The sequence below is a fragment of the Mycteria americana genome, chromosome 13 (assembly GCF_035582795.1).
Source record: "Mycteria americana isolate JAX WOST 10 ecotype Jacksonville Zoo and Gardens chromosome 13, USCA_MyAme_1.0, whole genome shotgun sequence".
NCBI lineage: Eukaryota > Metazoa > Chordata > Aves > Ciconiiformes > Ciconiidae > Mycteria > Mycteria americana.
The window spans coordinates 9,442,742-9,463,761 of record NC_134377.1 but is presented as its reverse complement, the minus strand read 5'-3'; the positions used below and the strand labels follow the sequence as shown (position 1 = coordinate 9,463,761).

At 60.5% G+C, this 21,020-nt stretch overlaps 1 protein-coding gene across 1 annotated transcript in view; it reads left to right on the top strand.

Annotated features, from left to right (window-relative positions):
- Nucleotides 1–2,502: 2,502 nt before the first annotated feature.
- FAM222A (family with sequence similarity 222 member A) overlaps nucleotides 2,503–21,020 on the top strand; it is a 32,086-nt gene continuing 13,568 nt past the window's right edge. Inside the window, exons 1-2 of the mRNA XM_075516043.1 lie at nucleotides 2,503–2,968; nucleotides 20,220–20,350. Of these exons, the coding sequence (XP_075372158.1) occupies nucleotides 20,269–20,350 (82 nt within the window). The 5' untranslated portion in view covers nucleotides 2,503–2,968; nucleotides 20,220–20,268. The remainder of the gene's footprint in view (nucleotides 2,969–20,219; nucleotides 20,351–21,020) is intronic.

The following is a 21,020-nucleotide window of genomic DNA, read 5'->3' as shown; positions in this document are numbered from 1 at the left end:
AGGCAGCGATCCCAAATATCGATGCCGGCTCCGATCAATGCTATCTCCTTTTTCCATGCCTATGAGCTCATTGATTTTTTTTTTGTTGTTACCTCTCTGTTTATGTAATGTCTGAACTTTGCACAACTGAACCATTTAATGTGCAGAAAAGAGCCCTGTTGCCATGAAAACGGACCTGCAAATGACAGCACGAATGCGGAGATATCCCTGTTTTATTGGGCCATACTGAATGTATTTTAACCTTGATAAGTCAATAACTTTTCGTACAAAAGGAACCAAAGCAGCTACGGCTTTCAGAGCCTTGAATGCATTTAAAGCGGAGAGTAATGGCCCAGTTTTAATCCCCTGGAAATCTTTCTCATTCTGAGGGCCAGTCATTTCCAGAGCAGACTGACATTTTGGTCAAAGAAATACAGCGTGCATTTGTCAGGATGAGAGATGAAAACGCTCAGCGCTCCGGATTGCTAGCGCCGGTCAAAAATAATGATATTAAATTAAAGGGACACCGTCATCTTAAAGATCAGTGGTTACGATCCCGCTTCTCTCCACTTTGTGAGCGCAGTGAGGAGCAGCCGATGTGGAAAACTTCGGGTGGGCTCCCCAGTGCCGCAGAGGAAGGACTTCCCCGCCAGCACCCCAGATCCGGCTGATGCATTATTTATTTGTGCTAAAGCAGAAGGACTTTTAAAAATCTCTCTCCTCCAGCAGCGAGGGCTGCCCGCTTCCTTTTTGCAATTCAATCCCTCTGGATGTGGAAGCGGAGCCGGTCTCACTTTGCAGAGCTCATTCATTAGCAGATTAAGGCTCTCCTTGTGTTCCCAACATCACTGGGTGAAATTTATGTTCCGGCAAAGTGTTCACGGGTTCCCTGAATCACAAAAGTGTTTCTCCTCTGTAAAGTCTTAAAAAAAAAAAAAAAAAAAAAGGATGTAAATGGGGAGGTCAGAACTGCTTAATAGTATCTTCTTGAAGGCAGTGCCGAAACACCCACCTTTTGAAGTTCGCTGTTTCAAGATGGATCTCTTCCCCAGCAAAAACGCCGTCAGCCTTTCAAGTCCTTGTGAGTGACTTCAGGTGGTTAAAACATTTTCTGAGAAGAATGAGGGCTCCTTTTTTTTTGTGCCGAATAAAAAGCAATCTTTCTTCCTGACTTACTAATAGCTTTGATTAAATTATCTTTGAAAAATCTAAGTGCTGTTCACAAATCTATAATGGTTTTATTCTTATTGCTGGCCTATATTGCAACACAGAAAGCAGATAAATAAGCTGCAGAGAACGTACAAAGCTGCACAAGAAACTGCCAGATATATGAGCTAAAAATGTTTGAACTGAAACAAATGAATAGTATGAATAGCCCTGCTCAAAGAGGGAATTTATTCAATATAATGTATTTTCACAGGGAAGATAATACGTATTATAATTACACAGAGGAATTGCTCTCCTGAAAGCATATCTAGCTATTATTTTAATTTCTCAACCTTCAGTGTTCTCTGGATCAGAAGTGGTGACTGGAGCATCTCCCCACGTTTGGAGGTACCCAGTCTCCCGAAATGGCTCCTGGGTTTCAGCTCTCCTCCCACACACCCAAGGACCCAGATGCCTGGGGAGCTGCTGGGGGCTGCCCTGGACGGAGGAGCTGGAAAGGCCCCGAGAAGAAGCTAAGCCACCCCAAAACTCCTCAAAGCCTTGTGCTGCAAGGCAGGAGCTGGGGAGGAGGGAGGCGGGAAGGTGGCAAGCCCCGGGAACACACAATGGGCTGCTTCAGGGATGCTCGGCGGTGGGGAGCTGCGTGTGCACGTGCATAGGGCTCCTCAGCATCATTATGGGCAAGAGTGAACGGGCTGCTTCTCAAACTCCACAGACACTCATGCTCTGACAGCCTATGGCAAAGGTACGGTGGATTTTGGGAAGGAATAAAGGAGCTCAGGCCTCGTGCTAATGAGGGCAGACTCAGCGATGACAGCACTCTGACTACACAGATCACGGGGGCTTAGCAGTGGCAATAGCCATCGCCATGGTGGTCACCAGCTCCCCGGGGAGCGCTGGCTGTCCAGTGGTGAACACGACGCTCCTCCAGCCGAGGTTTCATTCCCTGTTTGCCGGAGCCGTGGCACCCGGGGGGGGCCGCCGCAGAGGACCCGTCCACGTGCCCTCGAGGGCTCCGGGGCGCTCCCCATAAGGCCCGCGGCCCCGCCGAGCCGACCCCGCCGGGGAAACCCGCCTCCGGCGGAGGGGACTACAACTCCCATCAGGCCCCGCGGCGCCGAGCGGGGGGCACGGCGCGGCGGCGGCGCGCGGGGCACGCCGGGAACCGCAGTCCCGCGCCGTGCGCCTGCCGGAGCCGCCTGCCGGCGGCCGGTTCGAATTTTCCCGCGAAAGGGGCGCGTGTGCCGGCCGGCCCCGCCCCTCCCCGCAGGACGCGCGGCGGCGTCCCCTTGGTAACGCGCCGGGGGCGGGGCCGAGCCGCGTGCGGCCGCCGGGCCCCGCGCGGGGCCGCTCAGTGTCGCCGCAGCCGCGCACCGGGCGGGAGGCAGCGACGAGGGGCCGCGCCCCGCCACCGCCACCGCCACCGCCATGGAGCGCTGAGCCGCGGCCGGCCCTGCCCCCCCCGCCCCCGGCCGCCGCTGCGCCACGGGCCGGCGGGCACCGATCGCCGCCGCACAAAGGAACCGGAGGACCCGCGGTGTGATGCCCCCGGGGGTCCCCGCGCCGCCTCAGCCCATCTGCGCGGGGTTTATTTTATTTTAATTTATTTTTTTCGGATATTTTTCTTCTCCCCCCCCCCCCCCCGCCCCGGGGGGCAGAGCGCCGGGAGCCGCCGCACGCTGGCCGCGCACGGGGCGGGGCGGGCCGCCGGCGGGGCGCGGGGCCGGGCGGGCGCCGCCGCTGCTGCTGCGCGGCCCGGGGGGGGCGGCCCGGCGCGCCCCGCACCGCAGCGGCCGGAGCCGGCCCGGATCCAGCTCTGACGGTAACGGGGGGCCTGCGGCGGCGGGCACCGGGGAGGGAGGGGGGGGGGGCGGATTACCGGCGCGGAGGGTGGGGGGGGGGCGGCGCGGGGGACCGGGGGGCTCCAGCTCCCGGGGCGCATCAGGAGGCGGCGCCGCCGCAGCGCGGTGCCCGGCGGTGCCCGGCTCTCCCCGGCCGCGCAGCCGCGGGGAAGGCACAGCGGGCGCGGAGCCGCCGCCGCCGGCTGGGGATCGGCTCGCCCGTCGCTACCGGAGAGGAACGGGAAGAACTTTTTTTTTTTCCTTCTTATTTTTTATTTTTTTTATGGCTTTTTTGGGTCGCCTGACTCGTAAGTGGAAATAAAATATCCACGGGTGCCTCCACGAGGAAAGCTGAGACACTTCCAGCGTGAGCCGTCCGTGAGCTGCTGCCTTTCCTGCCGAGCCCGGCTGCCCCTTTTCGCCTGGAAAAAAAAGGGTTTTTCTCCTCCGCCCGGAGCCGGCCGGGGCAGGGAGGCGGCGGGGAAGCGCCCGACCCCGCAGGGACACCGGAGCGGGTGGTGGCAGAGCCAGGACGCCCGCGATCGACGCCGCGCTGGTGTGGATACGTCCGGTCACAAAGGAGAGGAGAGGCAAAGGAACCACGCTGCGATGTTTTATTGAAAAGCCCCGTCTCCCCGGCTGCCTCCCGCCGTGCCGGGAGCTCTCCCGGAGGAGATGCACCTCCCGAGCCCAGCTCCGCCGCGGAGGGAGCTTCCCTGTGGCATCTTCTGGACCGTCGGCGCTGGGAATACGATTCGGCGGGGACGAGGCGTCGTGGTCCCCGAGAGCCACCGGGCAGCACGGCTGGGCATCCGCCGAGGCTGCCACCAGCTCTGGCCGGGGACGAGCGGGCTGTGCCGCCTCTCCGGCTCGGCCCCCAGCAGAAAATGGGGGGTTCGCAGTGCCAGCGGTGGCGGCTCGGCCCCGGCATCCAGCCCCGGCCCTGGGGAGAGCCGTGAGATCGTGGGAACGTAATGGCTGGAGAGGCAGGGCCCGGAGGCGGCGAGCCGGCGGCAGCTCGGCACGGCTCGCTGCAGGGCACCCCTGCACCGGGCGAAACCGTGGCCCGGCTCCGGCCCTGCGGGTTTATTTCTGAGGAGAGGCAGCGGCAAAGTTTTGCAGCCGTGCTTGGCGGTTTGCGAGGGATGAATTTGCTTGGCATCAGGCAGTGGTGGTTTGCCTGGCTCTGGTTGTTGCGGCACGGACGTCTCTGTAAGGAGTTTTTTGATATGTATGTGTGTATGTGTGTGTATTTATATATATATATATATATATAAATGTGCATCCTCCTGCTAGGGATGCTCTTGTTCAGAGGCTGCAGGCAGCTTGCCTGGGTGGGCGATGTGCTTTCATGGAGGGCAGAGTGCTAAGGGTGCGTGGCCGTGGGGGCAGAGCCACGTGGCCCCTCTCTCAATAACGAGCGTCCCGCGTCGTTATTGAGCAAAGCTCGGGATGATTTTGTGGGATTTGACAGTTTTATACCTTCCCATGCCCCTGCTGTGGGGTTTTGCCACCCGGCGTGCCGGGCACATGCTGCTGCTCCCTGATCCGGATGCCCGCACCGCTCCGGCGGGATCCCAGCTGGCAAAGCCTTCGGATGTGGGCGCCGGTGCCGGGGGAAACATCCCTGGCAGAGGGCACCCAGCATCCCAGGCCCTCGGGAGGGACTTTGCTTATTAAGGATCCTTAAAACTTTCAGGAATGGATTCTCGGGTGCCGAGGGCCGAGCTGGGGCGAGCCATGTGCTGGCGGGCCGGGCTGCCTCGAAGCCGTAGTGGAAGGAGAGGGAAGCTCTTGCCGCGGTGCCTTCCTCCGACCTTGTCTGGAGAGCCGGGGAAGAGAAAGCCGTTCCCCGGCTGTGGGAGCCTGGCTTGTGTTTTCCCGGCGTTAGGAACGGCTTTTCTGCCGGCTGAGTGGGTTGGTAGCGGTGAGGCGCGTTCTCGGTGCCGGCTGCGAGATGGGCCCCGTTTCAGCTGACCGTCTCATTAAAAATTGAAATATCTCGGCGTGAATATTTATCCCCAGGCTGGAGCAGAGACGCCCACGGAGGGAGGAGATGGGGTGGCTGCTGCCGGGCCGTCCCCCGGGGGACAGAGCACCTCCGGGGAAGCCACGTCACCTCATTTTTTAAGCCCTTCTGGTTATCTGCTTTATTTGAGCCTGAAACACGCATCCATCCCTGAGCAGGCTGCGGGGGAGCCTGTGCTCTCCCAGTGCTGTGTTTTAATTGCAGCCTGCTGCCCTGCCCGGGAAAGGGCTCCGGCTCCCAGGGCCGAGGGGCTCCCGGGTCCCACGACCCCGCGGCGTCCGCACCGAGCACCGCGCCCGCTGCCGTCCCCGAGCTGCCCCCGCGCTCCCCGCCGTGCGTGCGGGATTAGTGCCGGGCGTTTGCATCCCTGCCAGGCGGCAGAGTTAATTTTTGCCTGAAGCGGGTTTCCTGCGTGGCCTGAACTCGCGTGGGAAAAATCTGCGGTGAAGCCGGGCGGCCCCGCTCCCCTCTCCGGCCTGATCCTGGCCCGCCTGCGGCACAGGGAGCTACGGCCCCGCAAATACGTGGTGAGAGCCAGCCCGCCCTCCTGCTAACGGGGTGCCGAGGGCAGGGATGCGGGTCCCACCCCCGAGCGTGCCGGGGCGACGGGGCTGGCGGCGGGAGCCTCGTGGCGGGTGCGGCCGCTTTTGGGGCCAGAGCGGGATATCCTTTCCTGGCAGGATAAGGTCCTTTGCTGGTGGCGTCTGATCCTCGGACGGGGGGAGTCCTGCGCGGTGACCCCCGAGGCGGGCTGGTGCTGCCCGCGGGGACGCTGCAGCTGGCGGGGGGGCCGGGGGCTGCACCTGCCGGGACCCCGCTCCCAGCCCCGCCGGCATCTGTGCCGCCGCATGTCCGTCTGCAGCGGGCGCATGCATGCAAAAATAAGACATTTCTTCTTTCTCTTCTGCCTGCGCATTCCTCAAAAAGCTAATATTCATGAAAGGTAATTCAATCAAACCGCGATGCCTATCAGCTAATGCAGCAAAGCTGGCGCAGGGGTGAGAATGGGAGCCAGGAACACAAAAGCCCTGTTTTATTACCTCCTGCTTGCCTGAGAATTGCTTTTCTCCCTCGAGTGAGCCGGCTAAAGCTGGCTTTATTATGTTAACCTATTTGCGTGTCAAGAGCTATTGTGCCTCTCTTTATCTGTGTTTGTATTTGCTCGATGCAGGGAATAAAAGGACGAGGCGAAAATGGATGGCTGGTCAGTGCTTTGCACTCTGGGGGCACTGATTGGTTGCTAAGTGATTTGCATCCCCGGTAATCGCTTTTATCTCGGAAGGATGTCGTGTATAATTATAAGCCTACTGACATCTTTTGAAATCTGCCTAATGGGTGTTTTTAATTTACATGGGAAGCAGGGGCTATTTGTGTTGCTCTGATTACAGGTTGTGCGAGTATATGGTTTAAAATATAGATATTTCCATAGACGTGGGGGACTGTGAGTGATGAGGCTGTGATTTTTGGCGAGTCCCTGCTCTCCCGGGCACGGGTGGAAGAGCAGAAGTCACCGTGCTTGAGTTTGGGGTTTAATCTCTTAGCCCGGCGCACAGCCCGGGGTGCTGCTGGACCGTGTGCTCGGCCGGTGCGTCAGCCGTTCCTATAGCCGTCCTGTGAAATAAAACAAGAGGTGGGCTCCTGGCTGCTGCAAGCTGGACCTGGCTGCACTGCTCATGGCCATTTACCCCCAGGAGCTCCGCTCCGCAGTCCCGGGACAAGGCATGGGGGGGCCATGCCACCGAGCCCCCGCTTTGGGCATCCGTGCCAGAGCGGGGCTGATGGTGCTGAGCATCCCTGCTGTGCTGCGGCCATGCCGGCGCGAGCCCTGCGGCCAGGTGGCGTGGGCAGCTGGCCGTGCCAGCGGCGGGAGCCCGGGCTCCGCAGTTCCCCACTTGGCCCCCCGTGCAGAGAGTGCCGGGTGCTTTGCTGGGCCGGGGGGTAAATATTTAACTGGTCCCCGGTGCTCCGGCTGAGCCTCGCCAGGTCGCGGTTCGCAGGAGCCGTGTGATCCTGTGTCTTTATTAGAGCTGCAGCTGGTGGGTTCACACGGCCGTGGTGGAGCCGCCGTGTTCGCTTAGGGCAAATAAAGCTCCAGGGCAAATAAAGCTCCTGGTACCTGCGGTCCCGCTGCCAGCCCCGGGCACCAGCACCCAGCGGGCTCCGAACCAGGAGGCACACCAGAGCCTGCTGAGGCATTAATGGGGCTCAAGGTGTGCTCCTGGTGTTGGGGGCATCGGCAGTGCCGTGGGCGCATCTCTCGGGTGGGCGGTGGGACGTGGGTGCTTCGAGACCGTCCCAGGTGTGCTCAGGTGCGGAGGAGCTCCGGTGTGCAAAGCAGCCCGGCAGAAGCGCGGTGCCGTGCCAGCCATGCCGGTGGTGCGCTCGGCTTTCCTGCTTTCTGCCTCCAGGCTGGTAAATCATCGCGGTGCCTTAGGGGCTGCTGGGGAAGGGTGGAGGTCTGAGGTGGAGGTCTGAGGTGGAGGTCGCGGTGAGATGAAGGGGTGTTGGGGTCCCTCCCGGGGCTTCGTGCGCCAGGACTGGGACATCTCAAACTTGCAGAGGTCCTGACGCGAGGTCAGTGCTTGCGATGGGCACAGGGGCCAGGCTCCCTCTGCCACGGGTGCTGGCCTGGCTGAGGGTGCAGGGCAGGTCCCGGGGGCAGGTTCCCCGTGCGGGCAGCTCGGGCCAGCTGCCTTCCTCCTCCTCCTCTGAGAAAGACCACACCTGAACTGCAAGCATGCCCAAGCCTGCGCCCCGGCTCCCGCCAGCCGCGCACAAGGTGACCCCATAGATTTGCAGGGCTGAGGTGGTTTCGTGGCAAATGGCACCACGGGCAGTGCTGTGCCGTGCCGTGCCGGCTGGCGTGCCAGGCCAGTGGGAAATGCGGGGCCTGGGAAAAGTCGATGTGGTGGGGGTGAGTGCCGGACCCCGCTCCCCGGGGTGCTGCACCCTCCTGCATGGGCAGCCCCATCCCATCCCACCCCGTCCCGGCTGGCGAGCGGCGGGCGCCGCTATTTATGGCTGACTGTAAACAAACTCCCAATGAAAGAAAGTTAATGACCTGAGACTGACAGGAGCCTGCTGGGAATTTTTATAGCCCCTGGGACTCCTTTCGCTAAAGAGAGAATACATCAGTGTTTTAACCCAAAACGGCGAGCCATGCGGCGTGGGGGCCGGGGGACAGCCCCAACGTGGGGAGGCGTTTCGGAGGGGTTGGCCCTGGGCAAGGAGGGGGCTTTTAGTGGGGTAATGGTGGGGGCACTGGGCTCCAGCCCTCTCCCTGTCCCCCCACATGGGACCAGGGTGCGCAGCCCCCTCCTCACCCTGGCAAAGGCAGGCACGTCCCGAGGTCCGGGGCTCTCCAAGGCTTTCGCCATCTGCCTCTTGTAGGTCATCTCTGCCGTGCTCCAGGCTAGAGCGAGGGCTGGCTTAGTGTCGCTGGTAACCACACACTAATAAAGCCTTAATACCCTGCAGCGAGGAGATTTCGCTGTCAGAGATAAATATTCATATTGCTTTCGAATTTAGCCTTGGTTGCACAACAAGGGTGACGTGGGGGAGACGGGAACGCTGTGGTGTGGGGTGCTCCACAGCCCCGCTGGCCTGCCTGCGCTGCCCGTGCCTGCCCGCTCCTGCCTGCCTGCCCAGCCATCATGTTTAATATCACACCCTGGCTAATTGCTGGGTATGAATATCGCCGTCGGTGCTCTCGGGGGACGGGATGGCAAGCACAGTGCAGGGTGCCCCGGTTGTTCCACTCTCTGCCTGCTCCCTTCGCCGCCACCTTGCACACGCAGTCTCCGACTGCGTGTGACGCTTGATTTACTGAGAAGAGCTGGCAGTTAAACCTGACAAATTGAAGGCAGTTTTAAGTGGTTCAGGTTAATTAATAGTCAGGGAAGTATCAATTTTTTAAGGGATGCTCTTGGCTCACGGGGAGAACCAAAGCTTGATTTTCCCTTTGGAAAGTAACGCCGTCTACGTGGGTCCCTTGGGCAGGGGGACGGAGCCCGGCTCGGTGGCATTGCTCTTTGGTTTCTGACCAGCAGCCCTTGTATTTCTGCTTAAATTTCTTACCCTGTGTAGCTGGTGCCGAGGGAGGTGCTGGGATGGGGAGGGATGGGGCCATCCTGCACGACTGGCTGCGGTGCCAAAGCCCCACCACTCCTCTTGGTGCCCTTTGGGGCTCTGGTAATCCTCTCTCTTTTTGCGATGACCTGCTGCTGGGGTCCGTGCCGTAGCAGCAGTGCTGTAGCATACAGCCATGCTGCTCCGGTAACAGGAGCGCTTTGGCCGTAGCCGCCTGTAGTGGTGCAGCCGGGTGGCCACATCACCCCTGCTCCCATGGGGAACCCGCGGGTGGGCACCAGCGTTAATGGGACCATCAGGCTCTGTCCTGGGCTGGGACTGGGAGCTGATGTGAATGAACTGGAGCTGCACCCGCTCCCCTCAGTTCATGCACATGTGACCCAGATGCTCACATCTGCTCACATCTGCCGAGCTTGGGCCATGGGAATGCCGTCCAGGGTTCAGATTTAAAAAAAAACACAATGAAAGAAGCTTAAACTTCCCTGTAAGAAGGAAAGGTGGAAAAGCAGCAGTGACCGCTCTCTGCGTGTGTGCAGCACAGAAAGCCTCTGTGCTGCGTGTGATAAAGACTCAATGGTGCGGGGACCCGAGCAGCGTCTGCGGTGGTCTCAGCACACCGGTGCCACGGGGCTCGGCACCTCCAGGCTCTCACGCTGGGTCATGTCCCGGGCTGGGTCCTGGAGCAGCACAAAGCCTTCACCGGGCCACGTGCTCCATCTTTCTCAGCATAGACTGGGATGCGGGTGGAAGTGGTGGTTTTTCAGTAGCCCTAATGCTTGGGGATATGAGAGATTAAGGTTAGTGACCATTTTTTAACTCAATAAAGGGGAAGACAAGCTGGAGTCTGCAGTCCAGAGATATAATTAGTTCGCAGCAGTGGTGCTTTCTTGATTTAGCTTCAGAGAGCAGAACAAGACAAGGATGTTATACCCAATTAGCAATAACATACAGTCTGAGCCTCGCTAGGTGAGATAACAAGCCATTTTTATAGCTCTTCTTTACGGACTTTTTTTTTTGGGGGGGGAGAGAGGGAAGGGGGAGAGGGACCGAGTCTTTATTTCTTTTCATCTGGGAACAATTATTAGTGATCTCAGAAAGCCCAAAGCCGAGTGATACGTTGGCCAACGCAGATGACAAAAGAAAAATGAAAAGGTGAAACAGCTTGGAGCTGGGCTGAGGCTGTCTGTCTGTCTGTCCATCCCAGCGGGCTACGCAGTGGCCCCAGGGCAGCTGGGGGGAGGCTGGATGGACACGGGCAAGGACACGGGCAAGGGCCACCCACGCACGGTGGATATCTCCTATCTGCTGCTGTGAGGGTTTATGGCACGTGGACTGGCAGCGCTGCTCCCTGCCCGGAAGGGACCGGTGCGCGTGGGGTGGCTGCTGGCGCTGCCGGCAGCCTGGCTGTGTCCCGAGCCGTGTCCCCCGGCAGACAGGCCGGTCCCCCAGCAATGTGACCCCCAGCCGTGTCCCCTGCACAGCACCGGTCAGATGCCAGCTGCCTGCTGTCTGCCAGCGCCGCGTTCCCGCTTTATATTGCAGATCGATGGCCATTGATTTTTTTCCTCCCGTGTAAACCTGGACGGGTTGGGGCTGCAGAGGGTTTTCGTGCACGTCTGGCTCCGGCTCTCCTGTGGTCGGAGCATCCCGTGCTGGTCTCCACAGCCTACCCACCCTCCCACATGCCTCTGTGCGGCGGCGAAACTCAAGGACATCTAAAAAACCAGCCTTGTAAAAAGTCTAGAAAACTCAGGTTTCATTAATCAGCTTTTAATAACGGGCTCTGCTGTTTATGTGGGTCATTTGCAGGCTGCTCTCCCCTCTCCTTGCTCCCCGGGCACTATCGCCAGCCTGGCCCCTCCTGCGGCGCCCGGTGAGGACATGGCTGTGGGAACTGGTGGAGACCCGGCTGCATTTGGGGTACCCATGGGAGCAGGGCAGCCCGGCGCTTGCCTCTGGGCACGGCCAGCGTGCGGCACCCCTGGGGACACCCCTGCCCCAGAGGGGTCTCAGGGTGGGGGGCATTCTCCTTCCCGGCATCCCCGTCCCCCCAGCCACCCCTCTCCCATGGAGCAGAGCCAGGGGATGGGACAGGAGCTACTGTCCCCTCCCCTGTCTTTCCCGTCCCCTCGGCAGAGAGTTGATGGGCAGTGTCCCCTGATGGGGGGGCTCTGGCTTCGTGGGACCCCTCGAATCCATCCCGTGGCACTCCCAGCCCACCCTGGGGAGCATCTCCCCTTGCATGGCGCTGACAGGGACAGGGACAGCCCAGCTCTTGTCCCCACTGAGCACCAGGAGAAGCTGCAGAGCCGCTCTCCGGACTATTAACGCCCCACAATGATCATCAGCTCTCGTCGTAATCATTAAGACTATTAGAAAGAAATGTTGGCTTGCAGCTAATGTCAGACTTTCCGTTCTGCTTTGCAAACGCGCACAATTAATGCCAATCAGCCGGGGGAGGCAGCCAGCTCGCAATCACGGCTGCTCCGGCGCGGCTGTCAGCTCTTGCCATCCCAGCTTGTACATTTTCATACAATTGCTATAAACATCCGAGGGAAACTCCGCGTTCTTCGGCGGGCGCGGGTATTGTTCTCTGTTCCTTTTAATTACTCGGCATTCAGCAGCTCATCTGGCCTTGGATCGGTGGGGGAAAGTAGGGCTTTGTAAAACAAATACATAAATCTTGAGAGATGATTTATTTTCCCCATTCGGTGGCTGCATTTGGTTATCTACGGCTAAATAAGAAAAGCCTGTTTAATTTTTCTTTGGCTTTTTCTTCTTTCCCCCCCTCTTTGTATTGCTTTCTCCCCACAGGGACACGGGCTGGTCCCTCTCCCCCAGGGAACCCCAAAAGCAGGGCCAGCTTGGGAGAAGGGGGGAAGAGCTGGAATTACTTGACCGGATGGTGGTATAATCCTCGTTACAAAAGTACACATCAATTATAAGAATTCCTACAGTAATCTTAGAAATCTATCTTTTCTGCTGAACCAGCTCATTAAAGAGCACCATTCATTTCCATCTCTCCGGGTGAGAAGGGTTTAAATCTCCAGAGCTTTGTATTACAAAATAGACTTAGGGTGATGGACTCTCGTTAAATATTAAAAGAAAGAAGTTGATTTTTTTTTTTTTTCCCTTTTTTCCCCTCTTTTCCCCCAGGCTGCCAGCGCAGACGAAGCGTAACGTAAGGAGGCGAGGGTGGGGGGCCCGGGGGGCTGGGGAGGCCCCCGCCGTGAATAGCTTCCCCATCTGTCGGCGGGGCGATGCGGGGCTGCGCTCAATGGGTGCCTTTGAGGACCCCGCGCCTCCCCTTGCCCGGGGACCCCAGCCAGCGCCGGGGGAGGAGGGAGGGAGGTTTCCCCGGGCCGCCCTGGCAAGCCCCCGAGCCTGCGCCGGCCCTGGCCATCGGCACAGGCAGGGCTTTTGTCTGCCGGCGGGGCAGCGGCCGGCCGGCCGCGGGGCGAAGGATGAGCACAGAGCCCCTTTGTGTGCAGCTGCACCCCGAGGCGAGCAGGGGCAGCGGCGACGGAGCCGGCCGATGCGGGGACGGGGAGCGGGATGCAGGGATGGGGAGCAGGGGTGGGGATGGGGAGTGGTACCCAGGGATGGGGAGAAGGATGCAGGGATGGGGAGCGGGTAGCCAGGGATGGAGAGCCGTGGCCGGCCGGGGTCGAGGGCGGCGCGGGGCGATGTGTGCGCTGCCGCGGAGGCTCTGTGCAAACACATTAATTTGTTTTCTTTCTTGCCTCGCCTTTCAGGGTAATTGGTTGCATTTGAAGCCTTTGTGAAAGCCTTTGATTATAGTAATTTCAGCAGCGCGATCTACCCTGGATTCCTTCGTCAGATTCTTTCACAGCTCAGGCGCTCGGGGCTGTAATTACCGAGCGGCGCACGCCTGGCCGCTGTGCACGGTGCAGCCGGACGGGCGGCTGGCTGGCCCGGGCACTGCGGTGCTGCCGTGCTAACCGTGGGAGCCCCAGGCCCCCGGTCCCCGCGGGGAGCAGGCGAGCCCCCGGGACGGGGCAGGAGGAGCCGTGCTGGGCACTGGGGAGCTTTGGCCTCTGCAGTGTCAAGTCTGTTGGGTGTCAGCTGGGGACGTGGGTGCTGCGCACGCCGAGGGGGTGGGTGCCCATGCCAGGCTGGGCTCCTGGCTCATCGGGGTCCGGGGTGCTTTTGATTGCTGCTCTGGAGGCCTCCCTGGAGCCGCTTGGCTTTTCTGCTGCTTTGATCCCGCTCCTCTGCTGGGGCTGGGACCAAAAGCCAGTGAGCATCCCGAGCACCCGGCTCTCGCTGCCGGGGTCGGTGGGCAGCTCAGTGGGCTCATCCCCCCGGCCCCTCTCCCCCCATCCGTGTGCAGGATGGAGGCACGGCATGACCGCGTTGGATGAGCGAGGTTTTCTCTTCGAGGGGCCGGGCAAAGGCCTCCCTGGGGCAGCGTGCCTCCTGCTCCCCACTGCCAGGGGCACGCTCCCGCAGGTACCAAATTAGAGGGGATACGTACGTATAGGCAGATCCTGCCTGCACGCTGCGCGCTGGCACTGCCGGGACCCCGGTGCACGCAGCCAGGGCCGGGCTCTGCCAAAACACCGTAGGCACCCGAGCGGGGCCCTGACCTTTGCTAACGGGGCCGCTCCCCCCGCCTCGCTCCTGGCATTCCGTTCCCAGTCCCACGTAATGACCTTCTCGGCAGCGGCGTGCCAGCGTCTGCCACTTCCAATTACCCACGCCTGCTCAGCGCCGCAGCCTCGCCTCACCCGGCAGCGGCACGGGGGTTTCTTCCTCCCCAGCAGCATGGCAGGAGACTGGGGGGACGTTGTACGGGGGTCCCCCACCCTCCCGGCTCGGGGACCTGCCGGTGCTGCCCCGAGCGCTGGCTGCCCTGCCCCGGGGCGCTGGAGACGCTTGGGTTTCCAGCATCATTATTAACCTGTTCGAGAGTTGTTCCCGCTCGCAGCTAAAATAGATCTTTAATCTCTGCCCAAAATAGCTCATTTGATGAGAGGCCTCCTTAAAGCTGACACATAAATTTAACCAGGCTGCCCGAGCCCTGCGCGAGGATGTCTGCAAACGCTCAACAGCACTCGAATTGTTTTTTTTTTTAATTCCATCATTACGGACACACCTGATACCTTATTTCTTCCATCGGCTCATTTGTACCAGTCAGGAGGCAATTTGCTTGTGTCCTCTGCTCCGGGCTGTGGCAGCCGTGCCCCTGTCCCAGCCTCCCTGGCCCCGCCGGCAAGCAAAAGGATATTTTGTGGGTTTTTTTGATGTTGATTTTCTGAATTTTCAGGGGTTTGTCCTTGGAGCCGCCCCGGGAGCAGAAAGGTCTCTCCGACCTTTCCTCGTTACTGCCTTAGGATACCGGCAGCGAGGGGATGCTCTGTCCAGGTGCCGGCGTGGGCTCGCAGCCCTCGCTGCCTGCGTGGTGCCGCTCCTTCCCTGGCGGTGTGCCACGGCCGGTGAGCTCCGTGCTGTCCTGGGTCACGGCAGCCCCGAAAAGGCACTGTTTCACTGGCAGCGGGGCAGCAAAATGTTTCCTCCATAAATAAAGGCAGGCTCCGGGGAAGCGGGAAATGGGGATGCTCGCCATGTCGGAGCAGCAGCTGCCCCCCGAGTTGGGGCGGAGATGGGGGTGCAGGCAGTGCCTGGCCCTGCCTGGCCCCGTGTGCCTCCTGGTGTCCCGGTGCTGGAGGGGACCGTCCCGTCCCCATGCAGGGTGTGCTCGGGAGAGGCTTGTGCACCGCGTCCCTGGTGGGGCATGCACCCTCTCCTCCGTGGGGTTCTCCCTGCGGGCTCCATCTCTCGGGGCGGGCGATGATGCAGAAGTTGGGGGGCGAGGGACCCCCCGGGTGCGCAGCTGAGCAGGGTCCAGCCACCGGGGTCGGACCCTCGAGCTGAGGGCGCAGCTCTGCTCGGTGCCAGCCAGGTCCTGGGCTCGCCCTGGGCACCGTCCCCTGCTCAGCCGGCACGGGTCGCTCCCCCAGCCCCCCGCAGCCCCCTGCTCCCCCACTACCCCAGCGAGATCCCGAGCAGCAAAATAATCACTTGCAGCATCATTATCCGTTGCAAACCCCAGCTTCCAATTTTAATCAGAGGAGCTGGTGTTGCTTTAAGATCTGCGGGTTTTAAAGATCACAAGAGGGGTTAGAGAAAATTACCCTTGACTCTTACATGCTAATGTAATCTCTAACCAGATCTGCAGCACTGCAGCTAAAATTGCTTTTTAGATTAACATTTAATTATTAACAGGGCCCCCTGAAAGGCCTGGGGCTGGAGCACGCGGAGGGGAGCGGATTAGCCGGGCGGGATGGAACGGCAGCCGGGCGAGGGGAAGGTCGCGGCACGGCCGGCGGCACCGTGCCGTGCTTTATTGCAGCCCGCGGCTCGGTGGCGTCAAACTTTCTACCTTATTTTATCTGGTGCTCCCCGTGATTTACAGCGGGGTGACCTTTCCTGCGCTCGCCCATTGCGGGACCGAGCTGCAGCGTCGCTCGCCGAGCACCGAGTCCCCCCCACCGCCTCGGCCGGGGGACCATAAATCTGCGGCTGGATGGGAGATGGGCACGAGCTGGCACAGCAGCTGCCTGCACCGCCACGGTGCCAGGCGGCAGTGCCAGCCGAAATCCTGCTCGCCCCACTCAGTGCATGGAGGGGAAGCCTTCCTCCCCTGGCGTCTCCTCACCCTCGCAGGAGGGATGCCATCTGACGGAAAACCGGTGTCCATGGGGACCGGAGATGGTGGCAGCGGCTGTGCCAGGGCTGCTGCGGGGGTAGCACCGATGTCCCCAGAGCCAGCGGGGAGGGGGAGCTCCCCAGCGGGGCGGTGGGTTTCTTTTCTATCCCAGCGCAGAGGGACGAGGGCCGGGGCTGTCCCTGGTCGCAGCAGGTAGCCCTGGCACCCCGGCGGGTGGGTTTGTTGTATTCGGCATGCCAGGGACCGGCGAGGGCTTTCGCTTAATTTATCAGTGCTGCTGGCTTACGAGGGTTGCTGCCAGCCTTGGCCTCGCTCCCGTGCTGTCTGTCCGTCTGTCTGTCTGGCACTGTCAGAAGCCTCTTGTGCCTCTCCTAGCCGGGGTGACCCGGTCACCTCCTGTCCTTGTGCCGAACCCAGCGCTGTCTTTTAATAGCTGGGGGGAGATGCGGCGGCATGACTCCAACAGCTTTGCAGCATCCCTGTTCCTGCCCCGCTTCCTCTCCCAACCCCAAAACCTCCCTTTTTATGGGCTTGCACCCCAGACAGCCCCGACAGCACCCAGGGAAGGATGTGCACACATTGCATCGCAGCCCGGATGGTGACCGAGACCTTGGCCCTTGCTTTTCCCAGCAAGAGGGCTGCTCCTGCAAACCTGCTGCCCCTGCCCTCCCCTCCACCCTTGTGCTGCCCAGCCAGTGGCACAGACCCAGTTCAGGCTGAGACTTTAAAAGTTCCCTCCCCCTCCCCCCGTCACATTTTCTTTTATCTAAATCCTCGCCTGCGAAAGCCTCTATCGACAGCTGCGCGGGCCTTATCTCGCCGGAGGGACCTTCGCGGGGCTCTCGGAGGAGATAAGCCCGACTTATCAGCCGCTGATGTCAGAGGAGGTGCCAAACCCTCCCGTCACGGGGGCTTTAGACATAGAGAGTGTGTGGTTTTTTTTTTTTTTTTATTAAAGTCACAAAGACCTTGGGCTTATAAATAGTGCGATGTAGAGATAGAGCTTTGAAATTAGCTGGCCCAGGGCAGGGGGTGGGAAGGAGCGGTCGGAGAGGGGCTGGGGAAAGTATGGAGGGAGATGATGCGAGGGCTGGGGAGCGGTGCTGTGGGATGCGGGGCTGGGGCTCCTGGGGGACCCCTCTCCTGCTGTCCCTGAAGGACCCCACTCCTGGCATCCCCGCGAGCGGGACGCTCTCCGCACGTGCCGCGGTGCCGGCTGTGCCGCTGGCTGCGTGGTGGCGGGGCCGTCGGCGCGGGCTGGGTAGAGGCTGTGCAGACTTGGGGCAGTTTGGCAAAACTGCTGAGTGTTGTCTTTCCTGCCACGAAAGAGCCAGAGCGGCTTGAACTAAATCGGATCCTGCTGATTGGAATTAGTTCAAATGCAGATGGGGCTAACTAAGCCGGCGCTAAGCATTCGGACAGCCCAGCGCCCAATTCCCATCAGCTGATTCAGGGGCTTTTCTGAGCAGCATTAACAAAATGCCACCGCGGCACAGATGCCCATTGTGCCGGGCCGCCCACCCTCTCACCCACGGGTGCTTTAGGGGGCTGGGGGGCACCCAGCAGGGTGCCGGGATGGAGGGACGGTGTTGTGGCACGTGTGGCACCGGGGCCCTCGTGGTTATGAAGCGTGCCCGTGAAGGTGGGGTGAAGTGCAGTATAGCTGTCAGAAAAATCGTCTCTGCTGCGTGATGCTGGGAGACAGGGGCAGAACCGGGGTCTGAATTAATCGGCGGCTTTATTTAGTTTGGCATGTGGCTCCTGCGTCTCTCCCGGCTGATGCCGATGATGCTCCTGCTGTGCACGGCTGAGGTCGGGATGGCTCCGGGAGGGCGCTGGGCTGTGCGGGGGGGCATGGCAGGGCCTGGGGAGCGGCGGTGGGGAGAGCACCCATGCCATCATGGGGGTGTCCTCGGGGGACCTGCATTGCTGGGCCCCCAGGGCCGAGGGTGCCCGCAGCTCCTGTGACCGGCCGCCAGCATCCCCCCTTCCCCGGGGGCTCAGCCCTGGCCCGGCGCTGCGTCCTCGCCCTCCTCCTGTCGGCACCCGGGTTTGGTGCCCCGCCGGTGGCCGCGCGCTGCCGTGTGGGGGCTGGCTGGCCTCTCCGCTTGCCCCGTGCTGCCCCCTCCTTGCTCTCAGCCCCATTTTCCCCAGGGACCTGTCGCGCATCCGGCAGCGGCACGAGCTGCCCGTGAAGCCCGTGCCCACCAGGGACGCGGGGCAGCATCCCGGCGAGGAGCAGACCTCGCTGCAGGGGAGGAGGTGACGTCCGCCCGCCGATCGGCCAGATGGTGACAGCCGGTGGGACGCCGTCCCCGAGGTCACTGCATAGGTGAGGCTCGGGGACAGCAGAAGCCGGTGCCTGGTGCAGCCGTCCTCGGCGTGGCCGTGGGCGCCCCGACACGGGGCCACCCTGCGGGGAGGGGGTCGGCGCGGATGCAGCCACCGCCGAAGCCGGACGGCGGGTGCGTGCCGGCACGTGCCGGGGGAGCCGAGGCGTGCTGGGGGCGGGGCTGCGTAATGAACCCCGAGTCCCCGCGGGGAGAGGCGAGCTCCCTGGCAGTCAAGTGCGCTCAGCCTCTGAATAAGAAGCACTTCATTCTCTTTTCAAACTGTATAATTTCTGCCTGATTGTAATGGCATATTTTAAAATTACCAGAAATCGAAGCCAGAAAATGGATACGGCTGCTTTTACTGCGAGCTGCATTAACAAAGGATATGTAATGCATGAAATAAAAACACCTCCCTGCCCCCCTCCTTTTTTTTTAAGACAGTAATAGGAGAAAATTGGTTTTGAAACTGAATAAAAGTCCCTTTCAGAGGAAATCATTTCTTTCAGGGTACCTTTGCTGAAAGTAAAATAGTGAATAATGAAAGGTGGTTACATGATTGTCTTTCATTTAGAGAGCGCGAGGACAGATGGAATCTGGGAGAAATGCACGATTGGAATAATTGCATGGTAACAAGGCGCTTGTTGTGAAATTAGTATCTTAAGAAAGTAGTGAAAAAGGCTTTTACTCATGAATACTTCATTATTAGGAGAAAACAGCACAATTTGGGTTCTCCAGACACCTGCTTGGTATTAGATGACTTCCTCCTCCCCTCCTGCTCCTCACACCTTTCGCTAACGAGTCTCTCCCGTCCCCGAGTTTACAGCGTGGTGGCGGCGGGGGGACGGGGCGAGACCCCCAGCCCCCTCGGGCAGAGCCCAGCCACGGCACTGACACCCTGTGCGGGTCCCACTGCCCCCGCTGGCCGTCCAGCCCGGGGACGAGCCCTGGGGGCTGCCTGGGACCTCCCTGCCCCGGTGATGGGGGGCACGGGGCGGGAAGGAGCAGCAAGCGCGCGGGCACTGTTGTCTGTGCACCCGCGGCGGCTGTGAAGGTGTTTCCAAGGGTGACGTGTGAACCGGCGGAGCAAGGAGAGCCCCAGGCGCAGCTCAGGGAGCGTCCATCCACGCTTTGCTGCCTGGCGGGTGATGGTCACGGGCTTTGCCGGCGCGTGCCCGAGGCCACCGCGCAGCCCCCCTGCACGCCGGCCCCGGCACCGCTTGCCAACGCCGGGGCGTGCAGGAAACATCCCGTCTACCAGATGGCTGCAGGAGGAGATGGTTCCCCCGCGATGAAGTGATGTACCCAGCCGTGTCACCCAGCCGTGACCCGCAGCCGTGACACCCAGTCATCGGTAAATGTTCAGCCGGGAGAGCGATGGCTCAGAAGCTGCGACGCCGGAGGATGGGCACCGCTGCCGGCTTTTCTGCTGCTCCTGCCCACGTCTCCCTGCCCTCTCTGAGTGGGAATATCGCTCCCCGCGCCAGCCGGAGCAGTGGGAGGGTGTCAGCAGCAACTGGTTATAATTCATGCCCTCCGCGGCGGCTCGTGAAGGATGTACAATTAGCAGAGCGGTGGCGGCGATGACTTTGGCCTGACCCCTCCAGCTTTTGTCGAGCAGATTTTGATGCCAGCTGGGAGCTGGCGACAGATCCCAGGACCCCGAGCGGGATTTTAACGCCGTCTTTCCCCAGCCTCGGCCGGAGCCGGCGGGGTCGCTGTCTGCCGGGAGGCGCCGGCTGGCACGCCAGTAGAGTGGTCTGGCACTGCCAGGAGCACGGCGCCGGAGGGATGCCCCGGCTCTGCCCTGGTCCCGACGGGAAGGGTGGAAAGCTTTGCAAGAAGTACGAATCACCCACCGAGACCTTCATATTTATTTTATATACATTCATATTTATTTAAGGCTTTCAGAGTTATTTATTTATCTCCAAAGGAGCTAAAGACTCTGAGCAGCATGTGCCCATGGTCGGCGCCGGGAGCTCACCGCCTCCAGCTCCTCTGTCCGGGGAGCGGCTGGGTGGGCAGGAGGGTGGTGGGCAGCGGGGCGGGCAGGTCCCCTTGCCTCACCGGCGTGTCTCTTCTCTCGGCAGGGCGCGGGCCGGCGGCAGGGGCGGCACTGCCCGCCGGGAGGCCCGGACCATGCTGGCCTGCCTGCAGAGGACCCAGAACCCCCCAGCCCAGCACCTCGCCTGCCCCAACAAGGCGCTGGAGCCACGCAAGTGTAAGTGCCCGGGGGGGCGTGCGCCTGCTTTGATGCTTCTTCTCTTATTGAAAAAGACATTTATTTAACCGATAATTAAAAAGAGCAGGAGAAGCGGGAGGGGGGGAGGAAGGAGACAAGATAAGCAAATTAAATTGGGTTGCTCTGGTTGATAAGTCGAACTTCAGAAAATGTTGCAGAGCTGTCTGGGAAGCGCGGCGGCGGCAGAGGATGCTGCCATCGCCTGCTCCGCGGCCCCCCAAACCTCCCCGGCCCTTCCCCCCCTAATTACTTTCCCCGTTTTGCTGCAGCTCGCCTTCCCCAGGAGCTGGCCTTTCAGATAAGCTGTAAACTAGTTACATTAAAATGGGATCCAAAAGGTCACTCCAGTAAAGCACCTGTCTCTCCCAGCCTTTGTCTCTCAATCCAAACCATGATTAAATGTATATTTAATGAGCCTGCTTTAGGCAGGCGTGTTTGACCTCCCCGGCTGGGAAAGACGCATTAAGATTCTCAAGTGATGAATGTGTGTTTTAAAGAGGGGAGTGGATATTTTTCTGCTGGTCTCAGTTGGATTTTTAAACATTGCCGGCTGAAGACAAATCAGCTGCTAAAGCTCTGCTTGTTAGTCTGTGACAGCCCCCGGGCATTTGTTTAATGATCCGTGTTTTCCCAGAGACGTTTTTTCCCC